General features: G+C 47.9%; 1 protein-coding gene across 1 annotated transcript in view; it reads left to right on the plus strand.

Moving 5' to 3' along the window:
• Positions 1 to 11648, plus strand: part of LOC306918301 (UPF0606 protein KIAA1549) — a gene marked incomplete at its 3' end in the record, with an annotated part of 55578 nt that extends 43930 nt beyond the window's left edge. Inside the window, exons 12-20 of the mRNA XM_079531193.1 lie at positions 822 to 949; positions 1307 to 1321; positions 3024 to 3238; positions 4006 to 4241; positions 5234 to 5375; positions 5500 to 5784; positions 6081 to 6136; positions 11214 to 11347; positions 11494 to 11648. Coding sequence (XP_079387319.1) covers positions 822 to 949; positions 1307 to 1321; positions 3024 to 3238; positions 4006 to 4241; positions 5234 to 5375; positions 5500 to 5784; positions 6081 to 6136; positions 11214 to 11347; positions 11494 to 11648 — 1366 coding nt within the window. The remainder of the gene's footprint in view (positions 1 to 821; positions 950 to 1306; positions 1322 to 3023; positions 3239 to 4005; positions 4242 to 5233; positions 5376 to 5499; positions 5785 to 6080; positions 6137 to 11213; positions 11348 to 11493) is intronic.
• Positions 11649 to 11913: the final 265 nt, after the last annotated feature.

Genomic DNA, 11913 nt, shown 5'->3' on the forward strand with positions numbered 1-11913 from the left:
GAGCCCTTAGAGTGCTACAGAGGGGTAAGGATGGAGCCCTTAGAGTGCTACAGAGGGGTAAGGATGGAGCCCTTAGAGTGCTACAGAGGGGTAAGGATGGAGCCCTTAGAGTGCTACAGAGGGGTAAGGATGGAGCCCTTAGAGTGCTACAGAGGGGTAAGGATGGAGCCCTTAGAGTGCTACAGAGGGGTAAGGATGGAGCCCTTAGAGTGCTACAGAGATAAGGGGTAAGGATGGAGCCCTTAGAGTGCTACAGAGGGGTAAGGATGGAGCCCTTAGAGTGCTACAGAGGGGTAAGGATGGAGCCCTTAGAGTGCTACAGAGGGGTAAGGATGGAGCCCTTAGAGTGCTACAGAGGGGTAAGGATGGAGCCCTTAGAGTGCTACAGAGGGGTAAGGATGGAGCCCTTAGAGTGCTACAGAGGGGTAAGGATGGAGCCCTTAGAGTGCTACAGAGATAAGGGGTAAGGATGGAGCCCTTAGAGTGCTACAGAGGGGTAAGGATGGAGCCCTTAGAGTGCTACAGAGATAAGGGGTAAGGATGGAGCCCTTAGAGCTACAGAGGGGTAAGGATGGAGCCCTTAGAGTGCTACAGAGGGGTAAGGATGGAGCCCTTAGAGCTACAGAGTAGACACATGGACATTAAAAAGGTATGAATGAAAATAAAGCCACTGGTGTTTAGTGAGCGGCGCTCTCATCATCACACATCACATTCCGTGCTCAGCCAATCAGCTGAGCACATTCCGTGTTATTTTTTTGTTTAACCAATGGAACTCTGTTCTTACAGTACACCCTTGTGCTCTTTTTGTTTTCATTGGCCAGACTCAGCCCATCAGATGGGGACTCGTTAGGCAGCGACCAATCAAGTGGCAGAGAATCAGCGGAGGAAAGCACCCGACCCGTAGCCACGCCCAGTGAGGGGAAACAGCACCGAAAGACGCCCAAAAATGGTCTCAACAAGTTCTGTGTGTGTGTGTGTGTGTGTGTGTGTGTGTGTGTGTGTGTGTGTGTGTGTGTGTGTGTGTGTGTGTGTGTGTGTGTGTGTGTGTGTGTGTGTGTGTGTGTGTGTGTGTGTGTGTGTGTGTGTGTGTGTGCGCGCGTGATGTGCATGTTGAAAAGTCAAGGAGCATTAGAGTAATGATGATTAGACGTGTCAGTTTGTGTGTGTCTGTGCGTGCGTGCGTGCGTGCGTGCGTGCGTGCGTGCGTGCGTGCGTGCGTGTGAGACTACTGAACTCTGTATCTGCTGCCAATCTGTCTGAGTTCTTCATTATTGTGTCTTTCTCCCTCTTTCATTGTGGACCACAGGACGCAACAAGAACGGTATGTTTACACCGTTTTTGTGTAACTCAATATTATAGTCAGTTGTAGGTTGTGTTCCTACTGGTTCATAGATATTATTTCTGGTGGCCAACCTTTTATAGCAGGGCAAATGAAGAAATCTAAAAAAGGGGGTTCCCCAATGTGGGAAATTTGCATTTTGTGATATATCATGTAAAAATGTGAAATACCCACCCATACATGCATATAGAATGTAATCAGCTCCATTGGATTACTTGCCCCCAAAAATGTAGATTTAACCACTGCAATCTTGATTTTAGGTCATCTAGGAGGCGAGATATTGAGAAATTCGTTTTTGAAAGTAGCCATTTTTAAAGCTCCAAGATGGCTGCTTTACCGACCTCGAAAAAAATGGCAACAAACATTTTATGATTCGTTAGGCTATAAGGTTTCCAAAAATATATAGTCTTCAGCCTACGAACTCATATGGCTGAACATAGAACTGGACTATTATGTGGGGGGGGGGGAGGGGGGTCCAATTAAAGGGTTTGTGACCTTAAAGGAGCATTCAGTGATTTGGGTGATTTGGAAGAAAAAAAACAGTCCACCCGGTAACAAGATGTGCACATGCACACGCTCTACAGTGGGGGAAGTACAACAGACCAACAGCACGTGCACCAATGCCCACCCCACTCGATCATGATTGGAGGAAGGCCCCTCTCATCTGATTGGATGAAGGCTTTGCCACCCAAAGCCCAAACCGAAACTAGGGTTTTTGACCCCAGGGGCTCACTGGGGACAGGGAGGCACTCCTTATATGGTCAGCACACTTTATAGTAGGGAGGATTATCCAAAAAATAAGTGATATTTGAATTAAGTGAAATCACTGAATATACCTTTAAATAAAACGTTTTTTGTAATTGTTCTTAATTTTTGTTTTTGTTTTCTGATCTCAATTGCACCCACAAAAACCTGAACTTTTATCATTCAGTAGATTTTCTGTGCTCTGGGGGTTTTCTGGCTCAAACAAGTGTGCTCTGATTTTCCTGCTGACTGTGATGTCACAGCCTGCAAATTCCATGTATGACAATGGGATCTGCCAGCAGATGCCACTGTTTTCACTGTTTTCATTGCAGCTCAAAATGCTTCACAGACACAGAAACAAATCCCAGACCACAGAAAATCCACTTGAATGTTCAAAGTTCAGGGTTTGTGGGTTCAGAGTTCAGGGTTCAAAGTTCAGGGTTTGTGGGTTCAGAGTTCAGGGTTCAAGTTCAGGGTTTGTGGGTTCAAAGTTCAGGGTTTAAATGAAAATTAATGTCATGAAAACTTTAACCCATGTAGACCTGAAAACACATTTAAAAACGTCTCCTAATGTCTTCAGTTTTCTGAAAAACCTCATGTTTCTGTGTCAGTGGTTCTCAACTTATTTCATGTCAAGGAGCCCTAGAATTATCTGTATTTGGCCGCCGACCCCCATCTGAAAATATGTTGTTCCAGGGACCCCCCCAGAAGAAACATTTTTAGTTAAAAACGTTCGCTCTGAAAGAATATATATTCAAAGACTTGCGCCATATTTTCACGATTTTTCAAAAATAGCAGACCTATACAAGCTCATGAGCTTGTAGATCTGCTATTTTTCAATAGCTAAAAAGTACAACATAATGCTTTAATTAAAACACCAAAAGGCATTCCCGTCCAGAATGGGACTCTTCTCTAACTCTTCTCCGTCCCTCCCTCCCAGCTCCTCCGACGGGAAGCGTCCCGGACGAGCTCCTCTCCTCCTCGTCCATCTTCGACCACGTGGACCGCCTGTCGCGCGGCTCGTCGGACGGCACGCGGCGCCAGGCCAACAAGGTGCAGCTGATCGCCATGCAGCCGCGGCCCAGCCCCCCGGGACCCCCCACGCACAGCCAATCACAGCCCAGCCCCACGCTCACCGAGAGGGTCAACACGGAGGTGGGTGGTCAACTTCTTCACGTCAAGGACCCCCAAATTGACACTAATTAGCCCCGCTAACGAGACAATAAAGCGTAGCCCACTTTGGAGGATTCCACATTTTTTCCCCCCATTTCATTTCATTGCATTTTTCGTCTTTTTGTTATGCAAAGCAATTTGAGCTGCAGTCTTTGTAAGATTTTGTACACACTGTATAAGAATTGTATATATTATAAATAAATATTATTATCATTATTCAAAAATATTTGCTTAAGTTATGTGTACACATACACACACACACACACACACACACACACACACACACACACACACACACACAAATGTGCATAAGCAAATATTTTTGAATAATGACTAAAACTAAGACTAAATATACTGACAATTTAGTCAACAAATAAAAACTAGACTAAAATGTTAGGAAGGGACTAGTGGACAAGAGATCCAGTAAGTCATTTTACACTTGGTTACATGCTGAAAATAGCCGATCTACAAGCCGATCTACATAGCCGATCGCAGCGCGACGCGTTGTGAACTTGTAGATCGGCTATTTTCAGCAAGTGATGACGGCATCATTACGACGGCATCGAGGCCCGCCAAGACACATTTTAGTCGACTTAATCAACTGCAGATTTCGTCGACTAAAATCTTATGACATTTAGTCGACTAAAACTAGACTAACACTAAAACATTCCAGGTGACAAAAATGTGACTAAATGAAAACGAGAGAGACTAATGACCAATGCCCAGTGTGTGTCCCTCCCGGCCTGCAGGTGGCGCTGAGGCACAAGTCAGAGATCGAGCACCACAGGAACAAGCTTCGCCAGCGGGCCAAGAGGCGGGGCCAGTGTGAGTTCCCCTCCATGGACGACATCCTGGACGCCTTCGGGGACGGCCCCGTCCCGGGGGGCGTGGCCCAGCGGCTCTATAGCTCCGCCCATGACCACATGGACTGCATCCTGCAGACCGACGTCTCCTCCCCTCCGACCCCCGACCTCTCCAGGAAGAGGTGAGAGGTCACAGGAGGAAAAATACGTTTTTCACACTTTTAGACCATATCCGTGGTCATCATATGGGCATACCTAACAATGGATGCCAAACAAATGGGAAAATTCTAATTTTTGTGTATTTTTATATCAACAGTCCATAAAAATCGAATTATAATTAAGATAAAAGCCAATAAAAATGAAGCTCATCCGTTTAATTTCCCATATCTGCGCATCCGTCCATCACAGCTGCTACAGAAATCCTCCGTTTTTATTCCCATTCAAGATAACATCCAGACCGTGTATTACTCGGTTTCAACTTAATCATCACGCTAAAATATGTATCTGAAAACATTATAGGGTAGAAATAAGCCACATAACAGTAAACTGGTATGTGGCTTATGAGTTTTTTCCACCCTAAAACATGATCATCAGGTCTTATTGTTAAATAAGGAGGAAGAAGTTTTTCAAAAAAAGTGTACAGTATTTGTTAAAATGTCGTTTTTATGTGGACACGCCCACCAGTTCATTAAGTATGCCTGGTTTGCCTGGTGGGTGGTGATGGGTGGTGATCCACCTGAACTGAAGCCGCACCCACAGCTGTAGTTTTATGATGAAGGGGGAGGGGTTAGGGGAGGGGCTGATAATGTGATGTCACTATATTACTGTTTATTTCATTGGCCCGTTTGACTGTCAAGGGTTCAGCCTCCAGGAAGAAACCCTAAATACAAAGTTATTACACCATTGCACATAAAAACTAATGAAGTACTGTCACCTCATAGACACATGAAAAACTGGAAAAATAAAAAAATTGTGGGACTCCATCTTTAAGTCTTTCTCACAGAACAAAACCAACTCTCAGAGTTACAGACCCATAAGGGTCCATTTGGTTCCTAACTATCATTTAGCTGGAACTCTCTCAAGGACCCCTAGGGGTCCCCGGACCCCACTGCCATAGCGTTCATGTGAGAAATTACCATTTGATTCCAGTTGTATTTATGATCTGTGCCACCAGAGGGCGTCGCTCTCCTCACGGGCGAAGAGGCCAGCCGGGGAACGGCAGTCTTCCCGACACAGACAGAGACAGGCTGCTCACCGACCAGAGCAACAGCGCCACCTACAGGAAATACCCGGGACTCAACAATGTGGCTTATATGGTGAGATTTATGATGTCCACACATGATGCATACACACACACACACACACACACACACACACACACACACACACACACACACACACACACACACACACTCACTCTCCCTCTTCCCTCTCTGGCAGTCGGACCCCGACCTCCCCCCCGACCACGGCAGCCCCTCCCCCACCGACGAGGTGTTCGACACCCCCCTAGCCCCGCCCCCCTACACGCCCCCCCAGCCGTCCATCGAGGAGGCGCGCCAGCAGATGCACTCCCTATTGGACGACGCCTTTGCCCTGGTGTCGCCCTCCGGCCTATCGGGGGGCAGCGCCGGCCCCCTGCCCAGCCCCTCGCCGCAGACACGCCCCTCGGGGAGGCAGTGGGGGTCCTACCCGGCTGGACCCCCCTCCCACAGCCCCTTCTCTGCAGTGAGTATCAGGACTGCCCTCTCCAGACCACGAATGCATCATTTACTACATGGTGGAAGAAATGCCAAATGCTTGTAGATCTGCTATTTTTGTCCAAAAACAATTTTCTGCAATTTTGGTCCAAAAAATATTTCCTGATATTTTTGTCCAAAAACTATGTTTGTCCAAAAGTGCCCTTAAGAGCCCAAAAGTGTGGGTCAAGTTCACAGTCCTTCCATGAGTTCCCTGATCATCATCATCATCATCATTCCCAGTCAGGATTCTCTCCTCATGTGTTTTCTCTCTCTCCTCTCCAGAGGTATGCAGAGTTAGGGATGTCTCCCACCTCCGTACAAGGCCTTCTACACAACAGGTGAGTGACATTTGATGGGAGAGTGAAACCAGAAGAAACCAGAATAGTTCCAGAGTTCTGTACGATAGGGGGCACGGTGGCACAGTCGGTTTGATTGATTGAAGTATTTATTAACAGTTTGCAGAATTCGAGAGGGTCCACCATGTTCAATTCATCAAAACATTTAGAGACGTACAAATAGACACTTCTATATAGCCAAAGAACAGAACAGGAATTCATCATAAAGGAGGTAAAAATGGAAAAGAAACATACAGTGAGGGGGGAAAAGGGGTTGGCGGTGGGGGGGATTCAGGTTTTCCGGGGGCCAGTTTCAAATTGCAGCCGTCTGTAGGTGCCCTTTGAGAGCGGTTTTGAAGGAGTCAAGGGATTCACATGTCTTAATGACTGTTGGTAGGGCGTTCCACATTTTGGTGGCATAGGAGCGAAAATAATTTCGTCCCTTGTTTGTGCCGAATCTGGGTTGCACATGGTTTGTTGAGCTCCCTCTGGTGTTGTGGGTGTGGACTTCGTTAACATTAAGGAAGTATTTAGACAGGTACATGGGTATCTTGGTGGTGTATCGAATCGGTAGTGCTGTCGCCTCACAGCTAGAAGGTCCTGACTCCTGGGTTTGATTCCCGCTGGGAATCCTGGTCTCTAAACTGCCTCCCCCTGGCCAGCCGGGGCGCCTAATGGAGGGAAAAGGAACTGGTCGGAATAACGTGTTCCTTCCACGCGCTACGTCCGGCCGGGGAAACTACCACCCTGTCAGGTGAAAAGAAGAAGCAGCTCGGACTCCTCATGCATAGAAGGAAGTATGAGGTCAGTCCGCTGACCCCCGCCCCCCCCCCCCCCCCCCCCCCCCCCAGGTTGGCAGAGGAAGTGTAGCGCCCAGGATTACATTAGATAATTGACACTGCAGGGTTGCAAAATCGTGGGATAAAAATAAAAAAAAGAGTTCTGTACGATAATGAATAATTGACCTTGACCACATTGCTTTGCATTGTTTCAGATAATGAGTTAGAGATCACGTAATCTCTGATGTTTATGATGGAATTCATTTTTTTCTCCTTGTACTGTACGAAAAATGTTCGTCGACTACCTTTTTCCACTGATGAAAACGAAATGGAAACTAAAGCCATGATGACTAAAACTAAGACTAAATATACTGACAATTTCGTCAACAAATAAAAACTACACTAAAATGTTAGGAAGGGACTAGTGGACAAGAGATCCACTAGGAAGGGACTAGTGGACAAGAGATCCACTAGGAAGGGACTAGTGGACAAGAGATCCACTAGGAAGGGACTAGTGGACAAGAGATCCAGTAGGAAGGGACTAGTGGACAAGAGATCCACTAGGAAGGGACTAGTGGACAAGAGATCCACTAGGAAGGGACTAGTGGACAAGAGATCCACTAGGAAGGGACTAGTGGACAAGAGATCCACTAGGAAGGCACTAGTGGACAAGAGATCCAGTAGGAAGGGACTAGTGGACAAGAGATCCAGTAGGAAGGGACTAGTGGACAAGAGATCCACTAGGAAGGGACTAGTGGACAAGAGATCCACTAGGAAGGCACTAGTGGACAAGAGATCCAGTAGGAAGGGACTAGTGGACAAGAGATCCACTAGGAAGGGACTAGCGGACAAGAGATCCACTAGGAAGGGACTAGGCATTTAGCAGGCATTTACAATTTACAACTAGTGGACAAGAGATCCAGTAGGAAGGGACTAGTGGACAAGAGATCCACTAGGAAGGGACTAGTGGACAAGAGATCCAGTAGGAAGGCACTAGTGGACAAGAGATCCAGTAGGAAGGGACTAGTGGACTAGAGATCCACTAGGAAGGGACTAGTGGACAGAGATCCAGTAGGAAGGGACTAGTGGACTAGAGAGATCCAGTAGGAAGGGACTAGTGGACAGAGATCCAGTAGGAAGGGACTAGTGGACAAGAGATCCACTAGGAAGGGACTAGTGGACAAGAGATCCACTAGGAAGGGACTAGTGGACAAGAGATCCAGTAGGAAGGGACTAGTGGACAGAGATCCAGTAGGAAGGGACTAGTGGACAAGAGATCCACTAGGAAGGGACTAGTGGACAAGAGATCCACTAGGAAGGGACTAGTGGACAAGAGATCCACTAGGAAGGCACTAGTGGACAAGAGATCCAGTAGGAAGGGACTAGTGGACAAGAGATCCACTAGGAAGGGACTAGTGGACAAGAGATCCACTAGGAAGGGACTAGTGGACAAGAGATCCAGTAGGAAGGGACTAGTGGACAAGAGATCCACTAGGAAGGGACTAGTGGACAAGAGATCCAGTAGGAAGGGACTAGTGGACAAGAGATCCAGTAGGAAGGGACTAGTGGACTAGAGATCCAGTAGGAAGGGACTAGTGGACAAGAGATCCACTAGGAAGGGACTAGTGGACAAGAGATCCACTAGGAAGGGACTAGTGGACAAGAGATCCAGTAGGAAGGGACTAGTGGACAAGAGATCCACTAGGAAGGGACTAGTGGACAAGAGATCCAGTAGGAAGGGACTAGTGGACAAGAGATCCAGTAGGAAGGGACTAGTGGACTAGAGATCCAGTAGGAAGGGACTAGTGGACAGAGATCCAGTAGGAAGGGACTAGTGGACAAGAGATCCACTAGGAAGGGACTAGTGGACAAGAGATCCAGTAGGAAGGGACTAGTGGACAGAGATCCACTAGGAAGGGACTAGTGGACAAGAGATCCACTAGGAAGGGACTAGTGGACAAGAGATCCACTAGGAAGGGACTAGTGGACAAGAGATCCAGTAGGAAGGGACTAGTGGACAAGAGATCCACTAGGAAGGGACTAGTGGACAAGAGATCCACTAGGAAGGGACTAGTGGACAAGAGATCCAGTAGGAAGGGACTAGTGGACAAGAGATCCAGTAGGAAGGGACTAGTGGACTAGAGATCCAGTAGGAAGGGACTAGTGGACAGAGATCCAGTAGGAAGGGACTAGTGGACAAGAGATCCACTAGGAAGGGACTAGTGGACAAGAGATCCAGTAGGAAGGGACTAGTGGACTAGAGATCCAGTAGGAAGGGACTAGTGGACAAGAGATCCACTAGGAAGGGACTAGTGGACAAGAGATCCAGTAGGAAGGGACTAGTGGACAGAGATCCAGTAGGAAGGGACTAGTGGACAAGAGATCCACTAGGAAGGGACTAGTGGACAAGAGATCCAGTAGGAAGGGACTAGTGGACAAGAGATCCAGTAGGAAGGGACTAGTGGACTAGAGATCCAGTAGGAAGGGACTAGTGGACAGAGATCCAGTAGGAAGGGACTAGTGGACTAGAGAGATCCAGTAGGAAGGGACTAGTGGACAAGAGATCCAGTAGGAAGGGACTAGTGGACTAGAGATCCAGTAGGAAGGGACTAGTGGACAGAGATCCAGTAGGAAGGGACTAGTGGACAAGAGATCCACTAGGAAGGGACTAGTGGACAAGAGATCCAGTAGGAAGGGACTAGTGGACAGAGATCCAGTAGGAAGGGACTAGTGGACAAGAGATCCAGTAGGAAGGGACTAGTGGACAGAGATCCAGTAGGAAGGGACTAGTGGACAGAGATCCAGTAGGAAGGGACTAGTGGACAGAGATCCACTAGGAAGGGACTAGTGGACAGAGATCCACTAGGAAGGGACTAGTGGACAGAGATCCACTAGGAAGGGACTAGTGGACAGAGATCCAGTAGGAAGGGACTAGTGGACAGAGATCCAGTAGGAAGGGACTAGTGGACAGAGATCCACTAGGAAGGGACTAGTGGACAGAGATCCAGTAGGAAGGGACTAGTGGACAAGAGATCCAGTAGGAAGGGACTAGTGGACAGAGATCCAGTAGGAAGGGACTAGTGGACAAGAGATCCAGTAGGAAGGGACTAGTGGACAAGAGATCCACTAGGAAGGGACTAGTGGACAAGAGATCCAGTAGGAAGGGACTAGTGGACAGAGATCCAGTAGGAAGGGACTAGTGGACAGAGATCCAGTAGGAAGGGACTAGTGGACAGAGATCCAGTAGGAAGGGACTAGTGGACAGAGATCCAGTAGGAAGGGACTAGTGGACAAGAGATCCAGTAGGAAGGGACTAGTGGACAGAGATCCAGTAGGAAGGGACTAGTGGACAGAGATCCACTAGGAAGGCACTAGTGGACAAGAGATCCAGTAGGAAGGGACTAGTGGACAGAGATCCAGTAGGAAGGGACTAGTGGACAGAGATCCAGTAGGAAGGGACTAGTGGACTAGAGATCCACTAGGAAGGGACTAGTGGACAAGAGATCCAGTAGGAAGGGACTAGTGGACAAGAGATCCAGTAGGAAGGGACTAGTGGACTAGAGATCCACTAGGAAGGGACTAGTGGACTAGAGATCCACTAGGAAGGGACTAGTGGACAAGAGATCCACTAGGAAGGGACTAGTGGACAAGAGATCCAGTAGGAAGGGACTAGTGGACAAGAGATCCACTAGGAAGGGACTAGTGGACAAGAGATCCACTAGGAAGGGACTAGTGGAGATCCAGTATAAGTCATTTTACACTTGGTTGCATATGCTGAAAATAGCCGATCATTACGACGGCATCAAGGCCCGCCGAAATACATTATAGTAACATCTTCGACTGAAAGTCAACTGAAACTAGACTAACACTAAAACATTCCAGGTGACTAAAATGTTTCATGTCAAGGAAAATGTTTCATGTCAAGGAAAATGTTTCATGTCAAGGACCACCAAAAATATATGTAATTGGCCGCCGACCCCAGATTTCCAGGGAGGGACCCCCACAGAAGCAAAGATTTGAGTTAAAAACGTTCGCTCTGAAAGAATATATATTCAAAGATTTGAGTTAAAAACGTTCGCTCTGAAAGAATATATATTCAAAGATTTGCGCCCACATTTTCACGATTTTTCCAAAATAGCAGACCTACAAGCTCATAGCGCGGCACCGAGTGCCGCGCTATGAGCTTGTAGGTCTATTTTTCAACAGCTAAAGTATAACATAATGCTTAAAACACCAAAAGGGGTTCCCGCCCAGAACGGGTACGCGGATTGATGCATGTTTTGTTTTGTTTTGTTTTGTAGGGAGGCTTTGGGCTCAGGTGGAGGTTGTTATGTCTCTGCTACTGAGCAGCTGCAGGAGTCAGTGTATTCCAGCAGGGGGCAGTATGATGAGCCTCCCTGCAGCTCCAGACCACGGCCAGTGGGTGGCAGCACAGGTAGGAACAACGCTGCAACGTGTGTGTGTGTGTGTGTGTGTGTGTGTGTGTGTGTGTGTGTGTGTGCGTGTGCGTGCGTGCGTGTGCGTGCGCGCCAGGTGCCCGGCTGCACCACCTCACCCAGGTGCGTTTGTTTTGTGTTCCAGGTGCCCAGCTCCACCACCTCACCCAGGTGGGTCTGTCCAGTCAGATCGGGGCGTACCCCGGGGTGGGCCGCAGCGTCTCTGGGCCCACCGGCTCCAGCTGGAACCAGCAGCACTCGGACCAGGACCTGACCCGGCCAGGAGCCAGCAGAGAGAGTGTGAGTCTGAGGTCGATTCTACAAAAATGTCTTCTAAAACCTGATGTTTCTAAGTCAGTGGTTCTCAAACTATTCCATGTCAAGGACCCCCAGAATTATATGTATTAGGCCACCGACCCCCATCTGAGAATATGTTGTTCCAGGGACCCCCCCCCCCCCCCCCCCCACCCAGAAGCAAAGATTTGAGCTAAAAACGTTCACTCTGAAAGAATATATATTCAATGATTTGCGCCATATTTTCACGATTTTTTAAGAATAGCAGATC

This window comes from Electrona antarctica (genome assembly GCF_951216825.1).
Source record: "Electrona antarctica genome assembly, contig: scaffold_58, whole genome shotgun sequence".
Taxonomy (NCBI): domain Eukaryota; kingdom Metazoa; phylum Chordata; class Actinopteri; order Myctophiformes; family Myctophidae; genus Electrona; species Electrona antarctica.